General features: G+C 47.3%; 1 protein-coding gene across 11 annotated transcripts in view; it reads left to right on the plus strand.

Annotated features, from left to right (window-relative positions):
- The window catches only part of SMARCD3 (SWI/SNF related BAF chromatin remodeling complex subunit D3), a 225019-nt gene that overhangs the window by 47161 nt on the left and 152053 nt on the right, over nt 1-25805 (plus strand). For 3 of the 11 annotated variants that reach the window (XM_078851895.1, XM_078851896.1, XM_078851897.1), the window contains one exon: nt 23379-23596. The exons of the other annotated variants lie outside the window; for them this stretch is intronic. In XM_078851895.1, coding sequence (XP_078708021.1) covers nt 23576-23596 — 21 coding nt within the window. In that variant the 5' untranslated portion in view covers nt 23379-23575. The remainder of the gene's footprint in view (nt 1-23378; nt 23597-25805) is intronic. 11 annotated transcript variants of the gene reach the window in all.

A 25805-nucleotide genomic window follows, 5' to 3' on the forward strand; every position in this document is an offset into this window, starting at 1 on the left:
GCTCACGCTCCTCACCCCGGTCAAGGTCCCCAGCATGGCACCGCTCCCGCAGCCCCAGGCGTAGCTCACCGTCAGCTGGCCGTTGCAGATCCGCCCGACAGAACCGTTTGCGGAGCAGCTGTTACAGACGGACTCCTGCTCCTGTAAACCAGACTGACGGTCTTGAGCCCAGCACCACTCCTGACACCGCTACTCGTCCCCATCCCAGGATAGCAGGCGTTCGTATGCCAGCCTCTCCTCCCCTCAGAGCCCACAGTCAGCGGACCAGGCAAGTCCGGCGGGGCAGCCTGCTCCATGGTGCCACAGCATGTGCCAGTGCCCTGGTACTAATGGACCCCTGGGCCCTGACGCAGCCCCTGGTGGTGGCCCACTTGGTAGCCGGCGCATCGGACAGGCAGTCAGCCTCCCTCTCTCAACCCCCCAGCCCTGCACTCAGAAGGGGACCAAGCGCTTGGGGGCTGCGGCGCTGGTGGGAACACAGAGCACTGCGCCTCCATCTGCATCCTCCCCAGATGAGGCCATCACGACGCCTCCTCCTCCTGTTCCCCAGGAGGACACAAAAGCCCACCAGGAGCTCCTGAAAAGGGTGGCCGCAAGCCTCAATTTACAGCCCTAAGAGATGGAGGAGCCTTTGGACTCCCTCTTTGATGTCTTCTCAGCCACAGCACCGGCTAGGGTGGCCCTCCCTGTCCGTGAAGGGGTGGCGAAAATCTCCACTGCCCTATGGCAGACCCCGTCTTCCTGGCCACCAAGGGGCACAATATCTTTTTACTCACCCCATATCGGCCTTCCACCTGCCTGTCCAGGGCCACACAGTATTTTCTCATGCCATGACCGGTTGATTCCTTAAGGGCTTAGATTGCCTCTTTCCTTACGTTAGGCCCCCTGTTTCACAGTGGGGCCTGAACTTGGTTCTGGCCAGGCTGACAGGGCCTCCATTTGAGCCGCTTGCCACATGCTCCTGGTCCCACCTTTCATGGAAAGTAGACTTTCTTGTGGCAATTACATCTGCTAGGAGGGTCTCGGAGCTCCGGGCCCTGATTGCCGAACTCCTGTATACAGTATTTCATAAAGATAAGCTCTAGCTCTGCCCACACCCTTCGTTCCTCCCCAAGGTGGTCTCCGCCTATCATATGAATCATTTTCCTTCCGGTGCTCTGTCCCAAGCCTCACGCATCTAGTGAGGAGCACTGTCTCCACATGCTAGATGTGAGATGGGCCCTGGCTTTTTAACTGGAATGAACAAAAGCGTTCAGGAAGTCTTCACAGCTGTTCATAGCCACGGCCGAATGCCTGAAGGGTCGGCCGATCTCCACTCAGCGACTCTCCAGCCAGATCATTTTATGTATCTGTACTTGTTATGACCTGGTGGGAGTTCCCCCACCACAGATTGTGAGAGCGCACTCGACAAGGGTGCAAGCCTCGTCGGCTGCCTTTCTGGCTCATGTCCCTATTCAGGACATGTGTAGGTCTGCTACATGGTCATCTGTCCACATGTTCACGCGCTATGCAATCGTCTCCAAGACCAGGGAGGACGCTGGGTTTGGCAGGGCAGTGCTCCATCCTGAGTGTCTGTGAACTCCTATCCACCTCCAACAGGTATAGCTTGGGAAACACTACTGTGGAATGCACATGAGCAATTACTCGAAGAAGAAAACAGTTATCTTTTCCGTAACTGGTGTTCTTCGAGATGTGTTGCTCATGTCCATTCCACATCCCTCCCTCCTTCCCCACTGTCGGAGTTGTCCGGCAAGAAGGAACTGAGGGTGGGGGGAGCGCCCAGCGCCCCTTATACCGTGCTATGGTGGCTCCACTCCAGGGGTTGCTAGGGGCGCTCCCCTACGGGTACTACTAGGGTAAAAACTTCCGGCACCAGTGCACATGGCGAGCACGCCCACCTGCTGTTCAATGGACGTGAGCAACACCTCTCGAAGACACAAGTTACGGGAAAGGGAACGGTCCTTCCCTTCTTGCCACCAGTGACGGTGCTGGAACTATTGCTGCTTCAGCTGGTGCGGTTGCTGCTCATTCCTATGAACTACTTAATACTTGTATTATAGGGTATGTGGTTTTGTTAGTGTTTGTATATCTTTTAGCTATAGTTAGAGACTTCGTAGGTCCTGAACAGGACTTTGTCTTGGGATGCGGCATGCCCCGGGCCCCAGACTTTAAGCCCTGTGATCGCTGCAAGAGGCCCATGTCCGTTAGTGATCCACACAGTAGTTGTCTGTGTTGCTTGGGCAAAGGGCACATTAGTGAAAAGTGCAAAATTTGCAAGTACTTCAAGCCATGGACTAAGAAGGAGCACAATATTCATTTAAGAGCAGTCCTTATGGAGTCAGCCCTCACCCTGGTATCGGAGCAGTGCTCCGACTCAGCACGGAGCACCGTGACCTCAGTATGCAGTGCTCCACCGGGACCAACCACTGGCCAGCACTGGTCCCCATCTGTGGCTCCGATCAAGAAACCCAAGACGACGGTGCAAGGTCGGTCTCCAACCTCCCGCAAGGGAAAAGATAAGACTGGGTCTGAGCAAGGTCCCGTGCTGGGCAACTCTTCACCACATTGGGATCTCGGGCCCAAGCTCTGGTGGAGCAATGTAGCCCAACCCACTCCCCGCCGGCTACCCCAGATAGTGGCAGAGGCTCCGTCAGCTCCAGGTACCATCCATGCCAGAGGCCCTGCAGTGGGCGCAGGAGATCATGTCTCTCCCGGTATGCCCACACCAGCTCCTGCAGTTCCCTGGTCACGGGGTACACCCACCTTTGGACTGCTTCAGTCCCCACCTCAGCGGCACCGTTCCCCTTTGCAGGGGATATCCCACCAGCGCTCTCCTTCCTGTATCCACCATGTCTTTGACCATGAAAGGCAGACACAGCGCAGCCCCATTCGGTCCCCAGACCTTGGGCACGGGCAGAGAGACTCAAGGCACAGCTTGCCGGTTACCGGGTGCAGACCTTTGGAGGCATGCGCCTCCCGGCAGGAGTACTGGTCCCAGCACCTGGTATCTCTGAGACCATGGTACCGCTCCAGGGACCAGCTGAGGGATCAACATTGCCATTCCTCAGACCGTCGCTGATACCTTAGGAGAACTTCACCGAGTGCAGGCGCTTCTCAGCACCGGGCCTATTCCAACAACTGGTCCCACTCCTCATCCCGGTACAGTTCGTGAAGCAAGAGACACAAATTGCTAGATCCAAGCCGCAACAGATCTGTCTAGCTCCACTGGTCCCTAAGACCCCGCTCAAGATCGGACTCCAGGCGGAGTGACTGGCACCAGTCGGGACAGAGTCACCGTTCCGCTTTGTCCTGGTCACCTGGAAGCGACCGCCCAGGATCCAGCCCTGGTTGGGAGTGAGGTTCCCTGATGGTGGGACAAGCTCTGGTACAGGCGGTACCAGCTACATTGTTGGCACCGAAACTGGCCCCATGGCCTCAGGCACAGTGGCTGGCATTGTAGTACCCAAGGAACCTGTGGGGGTTCACTCAGCCCACCCAGGCTGCCCGCTTGGTGTCTGGATCCTCAGAAAGAACAGCTGCCTCTCTCTCCTGGCCTCCTCCAGTGCATGAAGCCTCAGGTGCGAGGACCCCGCAGGTCCAAGAGGGAGCAGGGGAACAAACCACTGAGCCACCAATGGTTGTGGAGGACCCTACAGCACTGACATCTTCATCGTTGTCGCCAGATGAGGCTATAATGGGGCCACCTCTCCCGGTTCCTCTGGCTGATGCTAAAGTGCACTAGAAACTACTGAAGAGGGTCGCTGCCAACCTGGGCCTTCAGGTGGAGGAGCTAGAGGAGCCCTCGGACTCTCTCTTTGATATCCTTTGTTCTACAGAACTGGCCAGAGTGGCTCTGCCCCTTCATGAAGGGGTCTCTAAGATCACTAATGTCTTGTGGCAAACTCCCTCCTCCCTGCCACCCATTTCCAAGAGGGCTGAGCGCAAGTACTTTGTGCTATCTAAAGGCCACGAGTACCTGTACACCCACCCTGCTCCCAACTCCCTAGTGGTAGAAGTGGTTAACCACAGGAAGCGACAAGGTCAACCCAGAGCTACCCCTAAGAACAGACTCCAAGAGACTAGACTTGTTTGGACGTAAGGTTTATTCGTCCTCTAATCTCCAGTTGAGGGTGGCCAACCATCAATCCCTCCTGGGACACTCTGACTTTAACATGTGGCAAGCGATGGCCAAGTTCGAGAGCTCTCTTCCTGAGGCTTCTAGGAAGGAGTTCTGGGCCATTATAGAGGAGGGCACGATTGCGGACAGGGCGATGCTCCAGGCGGTGTCAGATGTGGTGGACACTGCCACCCAAACCATGGCCTTGGCTGTTACCATGCGCCAGGCATCCTGGCTGCTCCTTTCTGGCTTGTCCATGGAGGCTCAGCAGTTGATGTAAGACCTTCCCTTCAAAGGGCAAGCCCTGTTTGCGGAACAGATGGACAATAAACTCCATGGCCTGAAGGACTCCCGCATGACCCTTAAAATGCTGGGCCTATATGTTCTCGGCCCTGCTCGCAAGTGGTTCAAGCCACAGCAGCCTCAGGGCCAGGGGAGCCACCCTTGCCAGGAGCCTCCCCCTAAGAAATCCAGAGGCTAAAAGCAGCGTCCTAGCCAACAGCCTTCACAGGCTTCTCAGTCGCACTCAACCCACCATAAACAGGCGGGCAAGCACTCATTTTGAGGGTATGCTTGAGGACGACCTACTGGACTGTTTCCAGGATCTTCCCTTCCCTATTTTTGCCAACTGCCTTTCTCCTTTCCTCCCTGCATGGGTATTTATAACATCGGACCGATGGGTCCTCAGTACGATGGCGCGGTGTTACACCCTTCAGTTACTTTCTACCCCTCCTTCCCACCCACACCCCGTCCCTCTTCAGAGACCCTTCTCATGAGTCTCTCCTCGTGCAGACGGTAGAGAGGTCACTGTAGGTAGGTGCCATGGAGGTCGTTCCTCTAGAGTACAGGAACAAGGGGTTCTATTCCCGTTACTTGTTAATCCCAAAGGCCAAGGGTGGTCTGCAACCTATCCTGGACCTATGAGACTTGAACCACTTCCTAGCAATGCTGAAATTCCGCATGGTTTCCCTGGCCTCCATCATCCCCTCCCTGAATCCAGGAGACTGGTATGCCGCCCTCGGTCTGAAAGATACATATTTTCACATTGCCATCTTTGAGGGACACAGACGCTTCCTCCGATTTACAGTAGGTCCCAACCACAATCAGTTTGCGGTCCTCCCGTTTGGCGTAGTGAAAGCACCACGGGTATTTACCAAGTGCTTGTTGGTGGTGGCCACTTACCTCAGACATTGGGGTGTCCAGATCTACTCATACCTCAACGACTGGCTAGTCAAGGGCAGCTCTAGGTCCCAGGTCCAAAGGGATGTCGCGATGCTGTTAGTCACTTGTCATCGTCTCGGCCTGTTGGTAAATGACAAAATCCACATTAGTTCTGGTACAGAGGATAGAGTTAATCGGAGCGGCGTTTGACTCGACCTGCGCCAGGGCGTTCCTGCTGCTGGAGAGATGCAGGGCACTGACAGACCTCATCGCAGAAGTCTCTGTTTCTCCTGACCACCCCCAAGGTTTGCATGCGCCTCCCAGGTCACATGGCAGCATGAACATATGTGGTGCGCCACGCCAGGCTCCGGATGCAACCCCTGCAGCAATGGCTGGCGACGGTCTACTCCCAGTCCAGGAACCACCTGGAAAACCTCGTTACCATTCCTGCGATGGTACTTACCTCGCTGTGATGGTGGACCGACCCTGGGAAAGTCCTGGAAGGAAGTTCCCTTCATCAGCACTCCTCACTGAGTCAAGTTGGTTTCGGACACCTCGCACCTCCGCACCCTCCATACCCAGGGTATGTGGTCCCCAGAGGAAATGACACTACACATAAACATCAAGGAGTGCAGAGCATGCATGGTCTTCCTACCTTTCCTGTCGGGCAGAGGGGTCAGAGTCCTGACAGACAACACAGCCTCAATGTTCAACATCAACAGACAAAGGGGAGCGCAATCCTCGGCCCTCTGCCAAAAGGCACTCTGTCTCTGGGACTTCTGCATTAACCACGGAATCTACCTAGAAGTGTGTCACTTTCTGGGTGCCAAGGATATGCTAGCAGATCACCTGAGCAGGGACTTCACCTCTCACCACGAGTGTGTAGCCGGCACGATCTTCCAGAGGTGGGGAACTCCTCAAGTGGATTTGTTCGCCACCAGGCAGAACAGGAGGTACCACAGGTTTTGCTTCAGACGGGCAAGGGCTGGGCAAGTGCTCCCTCTCCAATGCCTTCCTCCTGCTGTGGACAGGAAGCCTAATGTACGTGTTCCCTCCGATTCCGTTCATCAGCAAAGTCCTAGCAAAAATCAAGAGAGACAAGGCTCAGGTTATCATGTCGCTCCAGCATGGCCTTGCCCGCACTGGTTTGGGATGCTATTGAGCTTGTCAGTGATCCCTCCGTGGCCCCTGCCGAACCTACCGGACCTGCTGTCACAGGATCACGGTCGACTCTTGCACCCCAACCACACGTCCCTCCACCTCATGGCATGGATATTGTGTGGCTGAACCCTGAGGTACAGGCCTGTTCAGAAGGGATCCAGAGGGTCCTCCTTGAGAGTAGAAAGCCCTTGACTAGACAGACTTACCTGGGAAAGTGGACGAGGTTCTCCCGCTGCGTGGCCGAGTGGGGCATCTCCCCTTCGCATTCTTCGATGCAGTTGATTTTTAGACTGCCTGCTTCATTTGAGGAACCAGGGCCTGGCACACTCCTCTATCTATCTGGCGGCCATTTCTGCTTTCATCTGCCCATCCAGGGGCGAACGGTGTTCTCCCATGACATGATGGTCAGGTTCCTCAGAGGTCTGGAGACTTCTTTCCTCAAGTTTGGTCCCTGGCCCCTCAGGGGGATCTCAGCTTGGTTCTGTCCAGGCTCATGGGCGAGTCTCTGAGCTGCAAGTCCTGACCTCAGAACCATCGTACACAGTCTCCTATAAGGACAAGGTCTAGCTCCGGCCTCACCTGGCCTTCCTTCCCAAGGTGGTGTCTACTTTCCACATGAGCCAGGACATCTTCCTTCTGGTCTTCTGCCCTAAACCCCATGAGACTAGTGAGGAGAGGTGCCTTCACGCTTTGGACATAAGAAGGGCCCTGGCTTTCTACCTAGATTGGACAAAGCCTTTCCGTAAGTTGACTCAGCTTTTCATCTCTACAGCTGATAGGATGAAGGGCCTCCTGGTGTCCACGCAGAGGATTTCTAACTGGATCACTGCTTGCATTCGGACCTGCTATGAGTTGGTGAGAGTCCCTCCACCGCTGATTGTCAGAGCCCACTTGACCAGAGAGCAGGCATCTTCAGAGGCCTTCCTGGCGCACTTCCCGATCCAGGACATCTGTCAAGCCACGATGTGGTCCTCGGTGCACATGTTCAGAGCTCACTGTGCAATCACTCAGCAGGCCAGAAACGACGCTGGGTTCGGCAGAGCTGTGTTGCAATCTACATGTCCGTGAACTCCTACCCACCTCTAACGGGTACTGCTTGGGAGTCACCTAAGTTGAATGGACATGAGCAAGTACTCGAAGAAGAAAAGAAAGTTACCTTTTCCGTAACTGGTATTCTTCAAGATGTATTGCTCATGTCCATTCCACAATCTGTCCTCCTTCCCCACTGTCAGAGTTTCTGATAAGAAGGAAGTGAGGGTGGTGGGAACCAGCAGTGTCCTATATATCGCACGCCACTCCAGGGGGAACAAGAGCCGGTCCCTTATGGATACTGCTGAGGGAAAATCTTCTGGTATTGGTGTATGTGGTGAGCACACACACCTAAGTTGAATGGACATCTTGAAGAACACCAGTTACCGAAAAGGTAACTGTCTTTTTCTTTGTCAGGTGATTCTGATATGCGAGAAGGATCGTGATCACCCAAGAGATGTCACCTTGCTAGAGGTTCCAGAATCACTTGGGGCCCAACACAATCATGTAAGATGGCATATCCCCCGCCACCTCCTGGACCAGTGGTACTCTATGCCTTGGGGTCCACCTCAACCCAGGCTGGATCCTTCTTACTGGCCCTACTGGGGACAATAGGACCAATATGTGCATTATCCTGAATTCATATGGTCCCATCAAGACAGTTATCATCCATCTCCACTGGGGCACCAGCCTGAACTCCTGGAGTCCATGGGGGAAAAAGCCGAATTTAATGGTACCGTCTTCGTCTTCTGACTGTGTGGTTGCCCCAGCATCACCATCTCCACCAGACGATCACAGTTTTAAGAGTTAAGAAAAGTTACTGAAGCCCTCTAGATTGCCCTTGAGGAAGTTCAAGAGTCATTCCACAAACTCGTGGACATTTTGCAGAGTACAGGGACCACTCTCAGTCAATGACATTATCCTAGACCTGGCCAAAGTGGTGTGGCACACTCCAGCAACACGTGGACCCACACCTAAGAGGGCAGAAAAGAGGTACTTTGTTCTACCCAAAGGAGTGATTTCTCTTCATACATCCTGCCCCCAGCTCCTTGGTTGCTCAGGCTGCTATGGAAAGGAATCAGCAACAACACACAAGATCTACCCTTTCAGATAAGGAGGCCAGACACTTGGACTTCCGAGGGAGAAAAGTATTTACATCTAAATACATCCTACAATTCCAAATAGCCAATTATCAGGCACTACTTGTGAAATATATGTTCATGAACTACTGCAAGATTTTGGAATTTAGAAAAAAATTCCCTCTGGAGGACAGAACGCTATTCCAAGTCCTTATTGACAGGGGTAATGTGATAGCCAGATCATCTCTTCGGGCCGCAGTAGATGCAGTTTATACTGCCTCTAGATCAGTGGTTTCCAAATGGTGGGTCTGGGGTCATGCCATCAGCGGCTGGGGTCACAGGTTCAATGGGCTAGATTTGCCCAGCAGAATGATTTTGTCCACCTCCAAATGTGTCTGCATCTGCTTCACAAACACTTGAGGAGGATGCTGTGATGAAGTGGAACTGTTCTTAATGTTTCCTCTGAATGCTGTAGGGGTGCCTCAGTTTCCCCTATGCATTTCTTAAGTCCCTAGGTGGTGGGATAAGGGGGTGTAATTGTTGCAGACCAAAGGGCCAGTGTACATAAATGGCCGACACTGTCTCCTGGCAACTGATGGCCTGGGCCCTTCCCCCCTGCAAGGTGATAGCTAAAGGGTTGGAGAACAAAGGAATCAGGTGACCTCCTGGCCCAGGAAAGGGACAAAGCACAGAGGAGGAGGGGCTGAAGAGCGAGTCAGTTGGGGCTGGCTGCGGACATGGAGTGAAGTGCAGATGTGGTTGTCTGGCTTACTGCCCCCCAAAATGGACCCGGCTGAGGGATCCTGTTCTCTGTACCTACAAGCTCTGTTTTAGACCGTGTTCCTATCATAGAATATCAGGGTTGGAAGGGACCCCAGAAGGTCATCTAGTCCAACCCCCTGCTCAAAGCAGGACCAATTCCCAGTTAAATCATCCCAGCCAGGGCTTTGTCAAGCCTGACCTTAAAAACCTCTAAGGAAGGAGATTCTACCACCTCCCTAGGTAACGCATTCCAGTGTTTCACCACCCTCTTAGTGAAAAAGTTTTTCCTAATATCCAATCTAAACCTCCCCCACTGCAACTTGAGACCATTACTCCTCGTTCTGTCATCTGCTACCATTGAGAACAGTCTAGAGCCATCCTCTTTGGAACCCCCTTTCACGTAGTTGAAAGCAGCTATCAAATCCCCCCTCATTCTTCTCTTCTGCAGGCTAAACAATCCCAGCTCCCTCAGCCTCTCCTCATAACTCATGTGTTCCAGTCCCCTAATCATTTTTGTTGCCCTTCGCTGGACTCTCTCCAATTTATCCACATCCTTCTTGAAGTGTGGGGCCCAAAACTGGACACAGTACTCCAGATGAGGCCTCACCAATGTCGAATAGAATCATCTAATAAACTTCTGTTTTACTGGCTGGCTAAGAATCACGTCTGACTACGAAGTTGGGGGGCAGGACCCTCTGGCTTCCCCAGGACCCTGCCTGGGCGGACTCGCTGTGGGAAGCACACGGAGGGGCAGAGGAGGCTGAATGCTCAGAGGTCAGACCCAGGAAGGTGGAAGCTGTGTGTGCTTTTTGCCCTGAAGACAGGCTGCTCACAGAGAGGAGATTTCACCAGAGTCCTGACTGGCTTCATAGGGAGCAGTTCCAAAGCACTGCCTGGGGACTCCGTGACAGATGCCGTTTTGATCCACAAAATAGTGTCCTCTGCACAGTGTGATCTTACATGCACTGGACATGCTGTATCACTCCATGAGGAGACAGCCTTTTTGCTCTACAAAATGGCAGCCTCTGCTTGGCTACGTGGAGGTCATTTTGCCATTTATACCATACACACCATCCGGCTGTGCAAGGATCAGCTGAGACTTGAACCCAGAAGATCCTTATAATCTGGGAGCAGCAGCCTTGTCAAGAAAGCATCCTCTGTGCTTGAGCTGGTAGGAGCCTGTGCTAGCATTTTCTGAGATGGGAGTCTGCAGTGGCTTGTGAGAGTCCATATCTTTTTCTCTGCCATCCTGAGCACTCTGTTCGCACTCAATAAAGAATAAGTGTAAGCTACTGACTCTGTGCTGCCCTGGTATCACCACACATGGCCTTCTTAACTCCTGATCTTACTTGCTTAACAGTGAATTGTGCATTCTGATTTGTGATAGAAGAGGCACAATGGACTCATTTCTATGCAGAGCATCTGGTGCAACCACCAGCAGTGAGTCTGATGTAGTTATGAACAAAAAACAAGAATGTGGGGAACGCGTTTGCTAATATGATAAAGCTTATCTTGAGTATGGCATTACCTGTGTTTTTGTCAAGAATGAAGAAAGGAGAAAATGTCTGCTGTCACACAGTGTTATCTAGGGAAAGTATGAAGCCTAGTAAACTTAAATGACACTTGGAAACCCTTCACAAGGAATACAGAGAAAAAACAAGGTCATTTTTCCGGTGCTTGAAAGAAGAATTTTTGCCTCAACAAATGCAATTCAAGAGAGCCATTTCTATCTCTGACCAAGTTCAAAAGACATCATTTGAGGTAAGTTACTGTATTGCACAGGCCAAGAAGCGTCACACCAATTGCAGAGATTTTTGATTTTGCCTTTTGGCAACAGTATGTTGAAGGTAATGTGTGTGGAAACTGAGGCAAACAAACTCAAAGCCATGAGACTCTCCAACCACTCAGTGAAGTGAAGGAAGGAGGCAATAGCTGCAGATCAGGAAAACACGCTGGTGAAGCTTTTGAAAAACACAGATGCTTTGGCTCTTCAAGTTAATATGAGTACTTAAGGTCGTTATGAATGTTTCTTGGCTTTTGTGCTGTATATATGGGAGCATGCAATTCTCAGACATTCTGTTCTGTCTATCTCTTCCTGGACATTAGATGGTATAAGGAATATTCAATGTGCTACATGTAAGACAAAAATATCCCATGTGATTGCAGGGTGGGCTTTTGCACAGATAGAGTTCAGTCTATCCCAGGCTACAAGGCAGGTCTGTGCATCTTGGTAAAGAAAGTTGCTGTCTGCTGTGTGGACTCACTGCAAGATTCACAGAAAGCAACTGTCATATAAAGCTTTGAGTCAAGAGCTAGGTGAAGTCTTGCAGCAGGTCTTATCCATTGTGAACTACATCAAGACTCAGCCTCTTCACACATGTCTGTTTGCAAAACAGGGTGAAATTTTGGGGTGCAATCATGATGCATTGTTGTTCTGGAGTGACATAGTTAAGCTAAACTATGCTAACTGTGAAGAGGCAAAGGCAAACAAGACTAAAGGGATACTTTTAAATTGGTCTCCATGCATCTGGAGAAGTGTTTTTTTTACCCACGAAAGCTTATGCCCAAATAAATCTGTTAGTCTTCAAGGTGCCATTGGACTCCTTGTTGTTTTTGCAGATACAGACTAACACGGCTACCCCTGATGCTTTTAAATTTTTAGAACTTTGCAAGGGAAAATCCAAAAATTGTATAAGGAGCATAAATCATATAGAACATTACCAAGTACTTGCTACTTATAATAATAAAAAAAAGGTTACCAACACATTAACCTTTACAAACTTGTACACACTACTCTTCCTTTCTCTGTGCAGTTAATACCAAATGCATTGTTGTTAACAAGAACAAAGAGATTACTCCACAATATAAAGTGTCACTTCAGAGAAGAATCAACTTTTCCTGTCCTTGGCTGTACATAAGAACGTTAAGATGAACTGTCAGGCTGGAGAGAGGTTACGAGTGGAGTTCCTCAGGGACTAGTCTTGGGACCAGTCTTACCTAACATTTTTATTACTTTGGCACAAAAAGTGGGAGTGTGCTAATAAAATTGCAGGATGACACAAAGTTGGGAGGTATGGTCAATACAGAGGAGGACCGGAATATCATACAAGAAGATCTGGATGACTTTGTAAACTGGAGTAATAGAAATGGGATGAAATATAATAGTGCAAAGTCATGCATGTAGGGTCTAACAAAGAATTTTTTGCTATAAACTGGGGACGTCTCAGTTGGAAGTAACAGAGGAGGATCAAAACTTGAGTGTATTGGTTGATCACAGGATGATTATGAGCTGCCAATGTGATGTGGCTATGAAAAAGGCTAATGCGGTCCTAAGATACATCAGTAAAGTGTTGGTACCATTAGACCTCATCTGGAACACTGTGTGCAATTCTGGGGACCATCGCTGCCCATCCCGAGTAATCGCCATTGATGGACCTATCCTCTATGAATTTATCTAGTTCTTTTTTGAACCTGTTATAGGCTTGGTCTTCACAACATCCTCTAGCAAAGAGTTGTACAGGTTGACTTTTTGAATAACTTAGAGGAGAGGAAAGTGATCAGGAGCAGTCAGCATGGATTCACCAAGGGCAAGTCATGCCTGACTAACCTAATTGCCTTCTATGATGAGATAACTGGCTCTGTGGATGAGGGGAAAGCAGTGGACGTGTTATTCCTTGACTTTAGCAAAGCTTTTGATACGGTCTCCCACAGTATTCTTGCCAGCAAGTTAAAGTAGTATGGGCTGGATGAATGGACTATAAGGTGGATAGAAAGCTAGATCATCAGGCTCAACGGGTAGTGATCAATGGCTCCATGTCTAGTTGGCAGCTGGTCTCAAGCAGAGTACCCGAAGGGTTGGTCCTGGGGCCGTTTTTGTTCAATATCTTCATTAATGATCTGGACGATGGCGTGGATTGCACCCTCAGCAAGTTTGCAGATGACACTAAACTGGGAGGAGAGATAGATACGCTGGAGGGTAGGGATATGATACAGAGGGCCCTAGACAAATTAGAGGATTGGGCCAAAAGAAATCTGATGAGTTTCAACAAGGACAAGTGCAGAGTCCTCCACTTAGGACTGGAAGAATCCCATGCACTGCTACAGACTAGGGACCTAATGGCTAGGCAGCAGTTCTGCAGAAAAGGACCTAGGGGTTACAGTGGATGAGAAGCTGGATAGTCAATAGTGTGCCCTTGTTGCCAAGAAGGCTAACGACATTTTGGGCTGTATAAGTAGGAGCGTTGCCAGCTGATCGAGGGATGTGATCATTCCCCTCTATTCGGCATTGCTGAAGCCTCATCTGGAGTACTGTGTCCAGTTTTGGGCCCCACAATGCAAGAGGATGTGGAGAGATTGGAAAGAGTCCAGCGGAGGGCAACAAAAATGATTAGGGGGCTGGAGCACATAATTTATGAGGAGAGGCTGAGGGAACTGGGATTATTTAGTCTGCAGAAGAGAAGAATGAGGGGGGATTTGACAGCTGCTTTCAACTACCTGAAAGGGGGTTCCAAAGAGGATGGATCTAGACTGTTCTCAGTGGTACCAGATGACAGAACAAGGAGTAATGGTCTCAAGTTGTAGTGGGGGAGGTTTAGGTTGGATATTAGGAAAAACTTTTTCACTTGGAGGGTGGTGAAACACTGGAATGGGTTACCTGGGAAGGTGGTGGAATCTCCTTCCTTAGAGGTTTTTAAGATCAGGCTTGACGTAGCCCTGGCTGGGATGATTTAGTTGGGGATAAGTCCTGCTTTGAGCAGGGGGTTACTAGATAACCTCCTGAGGTCCCTTCCAACCTTGATATTCTATGATTCTAAGAAATACTTCCTTTTGTTTGTTTTAAACCTTCTGCCTATTAATTTCATTTGGTGACCCCTAGTTCTTGTGTTATGAGAACGCGTAAATAACTTTTCCTTATTTACTCTCTCCACACCAGTCATGATTTTATAGAACTCTATCATATCCTCCCTTAGCCGTTTCTGTTCCAAGATGAAAATTCCCAATCTTATTAATCTCTCCTTATGCAGAAGTTGTTTCATACCTCTAATAATTTTTATTGCCGTTTTCTGAACCTTTTTCAATTCCAAAATATCTTTTTTGAGATGGGGCACATCTGCACGCAGTATTCAAGATATGGGCATACCATGAATTTATACAGAGGCAATGTGATATCTTCTGTCTTCTTATCTATCCCTTTCCTAATGATTCCCAACATTCTGTTCGCTTTTTTGACTTCCACTGCACATTGAGTGGGTGTTTTCAGAGAATTATCCACAATGACTCCAAGAATTCTCTATTGAGTGGTAACAACTAATTTAGATCCCATCATTCCATATGTATAGTTGGGATTATGTGTTCCCATGTGCATTACTTTGCATTTACTAACATTGAGTTTCATCTGCTATTTTGTTGCCCAGTCACCCAGTTTTGAGAGATCCCTTTGTAGCTCTTTACAGTCTGTTTTGGACTTGACTTTATTAAGTAGTTTTATATCATCTACAAATTTTGCCACCTCACTGTTTACACCTTTTTCCAGATAATTTATGAATGGGTTGAACAGCACTCGTCCCAGAACAGATCCTTGGGGTGGGGGTGCGGTGTGTGTCCCACTATGTACTTCTCTCCACTGTGAAAACCGACCTTTTATTCCTACCCTTGGTTTCCTATCTTTTAACCAGTTACTGATCCAAGAGAAGACCTTCCCTCTCATCCTATGACTGCTTACTTTGCTTAAGAGCCTTTGGTGGGGGACCTTTTCAAAGGCTTTCTGAAAGTCCAAGTACACTATATCCGCTGGATCACTCTTGTCCACATATTTGTTGACTCCCTCAAAGAATTCTAAGAGACTGGTGAGGCATGATATCCATTTACAAAAGCCATGTTGACTTTTCCCCAACAAATCGTATTCATCTATATTTCTGATAATTCTGTCCTTTACTATAGTTTCAGCCAGTTTGCCTGGTACTGAAGTTAGATTTACCAACCTGTAAGCAAAGAAAAACCCGTGACTGGCCTGTGCCAGCTGAGTTGGGCACATGGGGCTTGGGCTGTGGGGCTGTTTCATTGCTGTGTAGATTTCTGGGCTCAGTCTGGCGCCTGGGCTCTGGGAGGCTTCCACCCTGCAGGGTCCTAGAGTCTGGGCTCCAGCCCGAGCCCAAAAGTCTACACAGCAATGAAACAGCCCTGCAGACTGAGCCATATGAGCCTGAGTCAGCTAGCATGGGTCAGTCGCAGGTTTTTCTTTGCTGTGTAGACGTACCCTAATTGCTGGGATTGCCTCTGGAGCCCTTTTTAAAACTTGGCGTCACATTCACTACCCTCCAGGCATCTGATACAGAAGCTGATTTAAATGATAAGTTACAAACCACACTTAATAGTTCTGCAATTTCACATTTGAGTTCCTTCAGAACTCTTAGGTTCCATTTGATCCTGGTGACTTATTACTGTGTAATTTATCAGTTTGTTCCGAAGTCTTCTCTAGTGACACCTCAATCAGGAATAGTTCCTCAGATTTGTCACCTAAAAAGAATGGCTCAGGTGTGGGACTCTTCCTCACATCCTTGGCAGTGAAGACTGATGCAAAGAATTCTTTTAGCTTCTCCACAATGGCCTTATCTTCCTCGAGTGCTCCTTTAGCACCTTGATTGTCCAGTGGCCCTGCTGATTGTTTGGCCCACTTCTTACTTATGATGTATTTAAATTTTTTTGGCTGTTTGTTTTTGAGTGTTTTGCTAGTTGCTCTTCAAATTCTTTTTTTGTCCTGCCTAATTATACTTTTACACTTGCCTTGCCAGAATGCTGCTAGGCAGCAGTTCTGTGGAAAAGGACCTAGGGATGACAGTGGACGAGAAGCTGGATATGAGTCAACAGTGTGCCCTTGTTGCCAAGAAGGCCAATGGCATTTTGGGATGTATAAGTAGGGGCATAGCCAGCAGATCGAGGGATGTGATCGTTCCCCTCTATTCAACCTTGGTGAGGCCTCATCTGGAATACTGTATCCAATTTTGGGCCCCACACTACAAGAAGGTTGTGGATAAATTGGAGAGAGTCCAGCGAAGGGCAACAAAAATGATTAGGGGTCTGGAACACATGACTTATGAGGAGAGGCTGAGGGAACTGGGATTGTTTAGTCTGCAGAAGAGAAGAATAAGGGGGGATTTGATAGCTGCTTTCAACTACCTGAAAGGGGGTTCCAAAGAGGATGGATCTAGACTGTTCTCAGTGGTAGAAGATGACAGGACAAGGAGTAATGGTCTCAAGTTGCAGTGGGGGAGGTTTAGATTGGATATTAGGAAAAACTTTTTCACTAGGAGGGTGGTGAAACACTGGAATGCGTTACCTAGGGAGGTGGTAGAATCTCCTTCTTTAGAAGTTTTTAAGGTCAGGCTTGACAAAGCTCTGGCTGGGATGATTTAATTGGGGATTGGCCCTGCTTTGAGCAGGGGGTTGGACTAGGTGACCTCCTGAGGTCCCTTCCAACCCTGATATTCTATGATTCTATGAATTTATGCTCTTTTCTATTTTCCTCAGTAGGATTTGAGTTTCAGTTTTTAAAGGATGCCTTTTTGCCTCTAACTGCTTCTTTTACTTTATTGTTTAGCCATGGTGGCAATTTTATGGTCCTCTTACTATGTTTTTTATTTGGGGTAAACATTTAATATGAGTCTCTATTATGATGTTTTTTAAAAGTTTTCATGCAGCTTGCAGGCATTTCACTTTTGTGACTGTACCTTTTTAATTTCTGTTTAAGTACCTTCCTCATTTTTGTGTAGTCCTCTTTCTGAAGTTAAATGCTACCGTGGTCAGCTACTCTGGTGTGTCGTCCTCCCCCCCACCACACCCCCCAGGATGTTAAATTTAATTATATTATTGTTGCTATTACCAAGTGGTTCAGCTATATTAATCTCTTGGGACCAGGTTCTGTGCTCCACTTAGGACTAAATCAAGAATTACCTCCTCTCTTGTGGTTCCAGGACTCACTGCTCCAAGAAGCAGTAACTTATGGTGTCAAGAAACTTTATATATGCATCCTGTCCTGAAGTGACACTTGTCCAGTCAGTACGGGGATAGTCAAAATCTCCCATTATTATTGAATTTTCTATTTTTATAACCTTTGTAATCTCCCAGAGCATTTCATAATTACCATCACCATCCTGGTCAGGTGGTCGGTAATATATCCCTACTGCTATATTCTTCTTATTCAAGCATGGAAATTCTGTCCAGAGAGATTCTGTGGCAGAGTTTGATTAATTTAAGATTTTTCTATGTTTAAGTCTATGCTCTCTTTCACATATAGTGCCACTCCTCTAGCAGCACAATTTACTCTGTCATTCCTATATATTCTGTACCCTGCTATTACCACGGCCCATTAAGTATCATCATTTCACCAAGTTTCTGTGATCCCTATTATACCAATATTTTCGTTTAATACCAGGCACTCACGTTCACCCATCTTAGTATTTAGACTGCTAGCATTTGTATACATACGCTATAAAACTTGTCACTTCTTAGCTGTCTGCCTTCATGTGACGTAAGTAAGGCCCCATGGGTCTAGAACTCAGGCCTGCAATGCTACCAAGCAGTTAATCTGCAGGCTGCCACACAGTGGCAGCTCTAACTAACCTGTGTTCCACTTCCCATGACCTGCTGTGGACACAGACCAGGGCAAGTTCTACCTCAGGGTTTGGCAGGCAGCAGCCCCAAGGCTCCTGATTTGCTCCCTGTCCTATATAAACCCAAAGGGTGTTCCAGGAAGGGTCTAAGCAACAACATGGATCTTCTGTAGTGGCCATGACCGTGCTCTTGAACTCCTGGCTTGACCTCAGCTTGTTTTGGATATCACCTCCTGATTCGGACTCTGAAACCTGACTTGCACTCTGATCCTCAGTATTGTCCCTGGCCTGGAACTGGCTATGAACTCTTTGGCTACTCCTTACCTCAGTTTGCCCCTGATTTGACACTTGGTGCTGGCTGCTCTTTTGGGGATCCTGAGAATGTAATTGAATGGAACTCGTTTTCATTTGACTGTTTCTCTTCAGCTCCCACCTGTACTTATCAAATTCCATTCTCTCCTCCTTCCTAGGATATAAGGAATCCCCATTAATTGATCCTCCCCAAGGGATGTCTCTGTCTGAACCATGTGCTTCTTCACACCTGTCGGCTTTCCCCCATCCCTTAGTTTAAAAACTCCTCTATAAATTTTTTTGATTTTACATGCCAGCAATCTGGTTCCATTTTAGTTTAGGTGGAGCCTAAAGATTCTCAGTTCCTAATAAATCTAGCCCGCTCCTTCCTACACAATTGTCTCATCCTTGCATTGCGTCTCTACATTTCTACCTGTCTAACTGGCCCTGTGCATGGAGCTTGAAGCATTTCAGATAATGCTACGATGGAGGTACTGCACTTCAAGCGCTTACCTAGCAGCCTAAATTTGGCTTCCAAGGCTCTCTCCTAGCTTTCCATATGTCATTGGTAACTATATGTACCATGACCACCAGCTCCTCCCCAGCACTACACATAAGCCTGTCTAGATGTCTCGAGAGATTTGCAACCTTTGCCTCTGGCAGACAATCCACCATGCAGGTCTCCCCGTCCTCAAGAATCCAGCTATCGATATTTCTAATGATCGATTCAGCTGCTACTATTACTTGTCTCTTCCTAATACTTGGGATTCCCTCCTCCAGAGAAGTACCTCAGTGCAAGAGGATACCATGACATCATCTGGAAGGAGGATCCCTACTATGGGATTATTTCCCTCCATTCCAGCTTGATGTTCTCCTTCCCCAAGACCTTCATCCCCCCACAACTGCACAGAGGCTGTCAGACTGGGGGTGGGACCACTCTACTGTGTCCTGGAAAGTCTCATCTATGTACCTGAGTGTCTCTTAGCTCTTCTAGTTCTGACATCCTGGTCTCCAGAGCCTGTACTTGGTCTCTGAGGGCCAGGAGCTCCTTGCACCGAATGCACACAGACACCACCTGGCCACAGCGCAGGTAATCATACATGCTGGATTCAGTGCAATAAACTGGATAGCCCCCATTCTACTGCTGGATTTCTGCCTCCATTCTCTGTACTCGTGCAGCTTTTTTGGTTGGGTTTTGTTTGTTGATCTTTTTCCCCCCACGGGTGGGGGAGTTTATTGCTCTAAGTTTAGAGAATGTTAATCAGGTGTATCTAACACTCCCACACTGTTTCTAAACTCCCTCACAAAACTCCTGTCAGCTGCTCCTGTTCGCTAGTTCCTCTGGTTGCTTAGGAGCTGGCTTTTTAAACCTCTGTTCTCCCTGTATGTCCATCTCCATTCTTGCTGTCCTGTCCGTCTTGGAAGTGCTCCTTAGATTCAGCGTTCCTGTGGCTGTACCTCTTTTCACTGAGTATATCCACAAGTGGGGTTTCTTCACCCAGTGGGCCCTCACTTGTCCATTAGACACCTTTTTACTGTATTTCTTCAATAGATGTTCAAACAGTCATTCTCTCTGTTCGTATACTGTGTGGGAGGGTTTCTCGTTTACAGTTTTCAGGATTTGTTTTAATCTAACACAGCTTTTTGATCAATTCACTTTTTCACCAATTATATTTCCTTTTAGTGTTTTTCTTGATTCTCTCTCTCCAGTATGTCTGTAGATTTTATTTCTCTCTACTTCCCTTCTCTAATAGTGTATGTTCACGTACCCAGCTCTAGCTTTTTCTGCTTCTCCTGACCTGAAACCTTTTCTAGTTTCCTTCCTTCCTTCCTCCTCCTCACTTCCCAGTCTCCTACTTTTATTCTCCTCCTACCCTAGCTCCAGTTCATCTGCTATATCAGCATCTAAGTTCTTCTCCTTCCCTCTTTCTCTAACAGCTTTTTTTCCAACTGCCCCCTTCCAGCAGATTCCAAGCCTCCTCCCCAGCTCGAGCTGCCTCTCGTTGGCTATCTCTCCTCCCAAGAAAGCATTTTATGATGCTGCATCACAGCTGCAACAGGTGCTAGTTCCAGGGCCAGGGTTACTACAGTTCCATGCTGAAGCTTGTTGACTCTCAAGAGGAAAAGTACTGGGATAATTTTTTTGAGCTGAGAGACAAGTTGTGTGCCTATGCAATGTTCTGCAAAAAGAGTGAATTTGTTGATTTTCTGTGACCAAAGGAAGATGTCCCTATGTCAAAGACATATTTGGGAACTGAGTGTATTTAATACACCCACATCCTTCACAGAATTCATGAAGAAATTTGTGTTCTGGAAGAATAATCTCTTGAAGACAAACTATGACTGCTTCCCGCAGATTTGCAACTTCCTGGCTAATAAGGAAATTATTCAGCCTCCCATACAGTGATGGCTGAGCATCTTAGTCGGCTGGAGGTACAGTTTGCATCCTTTTTCCCGACTTGAGATGACAAAATATGACTGGGTGCAAAATCCCTTTCAGTGCAAGCTTGATGCTATGGGTTTGCCAGCAGCTGAAATCAAACAGCTCATCAACATTTTCTGCAATTGATTCTTGCAAGGAACATATGACCAACTTTCTTGACAGTGAACCAGAACTCCAGAAGAGAATGAATGTCCTGCACACTCAGTGCATGCATTGAAACGGATTGTGCCATTCGCAAGCACATATTTGTGTGAAGCTGGATTCAGTGCACTAGTATCCATCAATTCTCAATATTGCTCTACCACTGATGTCACCTCGAAGATTAGATGTGCGATTTCTACCATTGTACGATTGCTGCTGGACTTCAAGAAACTTTGTCACAACATTGTGTCACAGTACATTGCATTAAATAATGTACTGAATGTGTAATTACTTGCTTCGTTGCTGTCTGGGGTCACAGGAATCGGTTTGTTTTAAAATGAGCTCACACAGGCAAAAAGTTTGGGAACCTGTGCTTTAGATGGATGGCTATTGGTATGCAAAGGAGTCCTGAATTCATTCTTCAGGTTTCCCTAAGGAAATACAGTCCACTGCTGAAGATTTTCTCTTTGAGGAGGTCTACTTGTTCAGGCAAAAAACTGATGAGTCATTGCACTCATTAATGACAGGTTTCAGAGTAGCAGCCATGTTAGTCTGTATTCGCAAAAAGAAAAGGAGTACTTGTGGCACCTTAGAGACTAACCAATTTATGTGAGCATAAGCTTTCATGAGCTACAGCTCACTTCATTGGATGCACTCATTAAAGGACTCAAGGGCAACCCCCTCTGTTCCCTGGATATATATACCCCATCACCCAAAAGGAAATACGCAAAGCTATCTTATAAGGATCGACCAACATAGAATCATAGAATCATAGAATATCAGGGTTGGAAGGGACCCCAGAAGGTCATCTAGTCCAACCCCCTGCTTGAAGCAGGACCAATTCCCAGTTAAATCATCCCAGCCAGGGCTTTGTCAAGCCTGACCTTAAAAACCTCTAAGGAAGGAGATTCTACCACCTCCCTAGGTAACGCATTCCAGTGTTTCACCACCCTCTTAGTGAAAAAGTTTTTCCTAATATCCAATCTAAACCTTCCCCACTGCAACTTGACCCCATGTTCCAGACCCCTAATCATTTTTGTTGCCCTTCGCTGGACTCTCTCCAATTTATCCACATCCTTCTTGTAGTGTGGGGCCCAAAACTGGACACAGTACTCCAGATGAGGCATCACAGGTATTTTTTCACCAAAGAGGGTGTGAATCACCACGAAAGAGTCAGTGGATACAGGGGAACAAGCATAGTGCTTTTTTCCAGCCACAACTGCCCATCAAGAAGTACTTTCAACAGGATCTTCGAGAGCTGCAAACCCACCCAAGTGCCAGGTCCTCCAGGCTCCAAGATTCATTTTGGTGGCCACCTAGCTCAATTTTCCCATATATAGCAGAAGATAAAAATGGAAAAATGGGTTCTCCATACTGTCCATCTTGGTTACACCATAAAGTTACCTGTCCCTTTTCAGGGACCACTCTCAAGAGATGATTCTCCTACAGAAGATATGGCGACTTACTTCTGGGGAGCCATAGAGCTAGTACCACCTCAACATCGGGGAAAGGGATTATATTCCAAATATTTCCTAATACCCAAGAAGAAAGGAGGATGAAGACAGATATTAGACTCCAGCTCCGCAGTGTCTTTATCCAAAAACTAAGATTCAGGATGGTAACACTCTCACCAAACAGAAATGAATGGTTCACAGCTCTCAATGTAAAAGTTGCCTGTTTTCATGTGGACATCCCCTGAGGTTTCTGAGGTTCACGGTAGATGTGAACTACTGTCAGTACAGGGTGCTTCCTTTTGGACTGGCAGCGGCGGCCAGTGTATTTACAAAGGTGCCTTCCATAGTGGCAGCTCACTTCTGATGCAACCATTTCCATACCTAGACAAGTGGCTTCTGACAAGAATGTCTTGTTGGGAAGTAGTGATATCACTCTCATATCCCTTCAATCTTCTAACATCACTAGGAATCTGCCTGAATGTAGAATAGTCCATTTTAGCTCCAACACAGATCATAGAATTAATTGCAGGAACTCTAGTCTCAACCATGGCCAGAGCTTACCTCCTTATGGACAGATTTCTGTGAACATCCTGATCAGTCATGTCAGAAATAGCCCACAAACATTGGTTTGATCATGCCTCTTCCTCCTGGGTCACATGGCATTTTGCACGTATGTGACACTGTTCATGAGGTTCTGACTTGGCTGTCTACAGGCCTGGCTTTGAATGGTATATGTGCCAAGCAGGCACATTATGCCTCCCAGGGTACAAGACTCTCTAGCTTGGTGGCAGGGCAGAGAACAGTTATGCATAGGAGTTCCTTTTGTTCTGCCACCTCCTCAGAAGATACTAATTAAAGATGCCTCCCTTGTAGGTTGGGCTAAATAAATTACCATTTGAACCACTAGTGACATGTTCACTTTCCCATTTATCTATGAAGGTCATCTTCTTGGTGGCCATCACTTTGGCTAGAAGGGTAGGCAAATTTGGGGCCATTATGGCCAATCCACCATACTCTGTATTCCATAAGGATAAGGTTTCACTGAGACTACACCCTAAATTTGTTCCCAAAGTAATCTCAGACTTCCACCTGAATCAGACTATACACTTACCTGTGTTTTTTTCCCCTAAGTCTCATACCATCAGTGAGGATCAGAGACTCCATTTACTGGATGTATGTTGGCCATTGATGTTCAGAAAACAATGCCCGTAGGAGGTCACCTAGGCTGTTCGTGGCCTGAGTTGAACAGATGAAGGGACAAGCATTATCGTCACAAACAGTAGCCACGTGGATTTTGGGCTGTATCTTGCTCTGTGACCAGTTATCTGATGCGCCTCCACATCCTAAATGTGAGTCAGCAATGCGATGCTTTTGCAAAAAAAGCAAATGCAATTTTAGATTGCATTAACAGAGGCATAGCATGCAAGTCATGGGAGGTGATAATACCACTCTGCTTAGCTCTGGTTAGGTCTCCGCAGGAGTACTGTGTCCAATTTTGTCACCAGTGTATAGAAAGGATGTAGAGAAACTGAAAAGGATCCATAGGTGAGCAACAAAGATGATTAAAGAGATGGAATGCAAGCTATATTACCAAAGGCTGAAGGAACTGGGTATGGTTAGTTTGGAAAAGAGGAGATTAAGGGGGGACATGATAGCAATCTTCAGGTACTTGAAAGGCTGCCATAAAAAAGATGGAGAAAAGTTGTTCTCTCTGGCCACAGGGGGTAGGACAAGAGGCAATGGGTTCATACTACAGCATAGCAGATTTAGATTAAATCTCAGGAAAAACTTCCTAACTGAAAGAACAGTAGGGCAATGGAACAGAGTGCCTAGGGAGGTTGTGGAAACTCCTTCACTGGAGGTTTTCAAAAGGAGGCTGGATAGCCATCTGTCTTGGATAGTTTAGACACACAAAATCCTGCATCTTGGCAGGTGGGAGGTAGATTTAGGTGACCCTTACGGTCTCTTCTAACCCTATGATTCTGTAATCTTGTAAATATGGCCTACCTTCTTTGGTTCTAGATGTATACATTTGCGTTTAGCCATATTAAAATTGTTTGTTTATACCCAGCTTACCAAGTGATCCAGATCACTCTCTATAAGTGACCTGTCCTCTTCATTATTTACCTACCACTCTCCCAATTTTTGTGTCATCTGCACACTTTTATCAGTGATATTTTGTTTTCTTTCATGTCATTGATAAAAATGTTAAATAGCGTAGGGCCAAGAATCAATCCATACATGACCTCACTAGAAATACACTTGCCTTTATCAAACTTGTAATCTAATTAAAAAAGGTATCAGGTTAGTTTGACAGGATCTATTTTCTCATGACCCATGTTGATTGGCGCTGATTATATTATTCCCCTGTAATTTTTTTATTGAGTACCATATCAGCCACTCCATTGGCTGACAGGCCTATAATTACCTGGGTCATCCTGTTTACCTTTTAAAAATATTGGCACAGCATTAGCTTTCTTCCAGTCTTCTGGAGCTTCCCCAGTGTTCCAAGACTTATTGAAAAGCAACATTAATGGTCAGCTCCTCTACCAGCTCTTTTGAAACTCTTGGTTGCAAGTTATCTGGACCTGCTGATTTCAAAATGTCTAATTTTAACAGCTGTTGTTTAACATCCTCCTGAGATATTATTGGAATGGAAAGTGTGTCATCATCATCTGGTATGACTATATCATCTGTTTTTCCCCAAATACGGAACAGAAATATTTACTGAATATTTCTGTTGCTATGACCCTAACTATGATCTTTGATTTTTAGGTAGTAGTAACCATGTTTACTGTGCAAGTATATTCAGTAAAGTATATTAATCTTGGTTAGGTCAAGGCTGTTTGTCTGTGTGTGGTTCCTAGGAGCTGAATATATGTATTGTGACTCGTATTTTGTAGTGGTACCCCAAACTTCTTGGTTCAAGGAGAAAAAGTCTATCCTGAAGAGCTTGCAGTCTAAGAAGGCACACATCATGTAGGGAGAGTTTATTGTAAAGTATCGACTATCCAGTTCTACTTGTACATAATTACTTTGCTAATTCCCTATGGCAAAAGGAGGTCGTGGAGGGATTTGAAGGTGGCAAAGATAGAAGGCTTGCAGATCAGCAGAGAGCGGTGCATTCCAAGTGTAAGTGGCAATGTGGAAAAAGGTGAAAAGATAGTTGGAGGAGAAAGGAGCAAGACTGACAGAACAGCGGGGCGATATGATAAGAAACAAGAGCAGAAAGGACAAGAAGCTTGAACTTGGTGCAGTGGATGAATTCAAAGGTCCTGGGGAGGTGACACAGTCAGAGTGCCTGACTCTGAAGACTCTCAGCAGCAGTGTTTTGTTGTAATTGCACTGCTGGGAGGTAATGTGGGTGTGAGGGAGGTTGGAGAGGAAGAAGTCACAATGACCAAGACAGGAGATGATGAGAACTTCCATTGTGAGGATAGAGAGAAATGGAGTTTTGAAGGAAGGAGGAGCAACATTAGGATGTAGCCTGGATGGACAAGGGAGAGCCAGAGTCAAAGCTGCCTTACAGGTTATGGGCCTGGAGTAATAGGGAGAAAA

This window comes from Lepidochelys kempii, chromosome 2 (assembly GCF_965140285.1).
Source record: "Lepidochelys kempii isolate rLepKem1 chromosome 2, rLepKem1.hap1, whole genome shotgun sequence".
Lineage (NCBI taxonomy): Eukaryota > Metazoa > Chordata > Testudines > Cheloniidae > Lepidochelys > Lepidochelys kempii.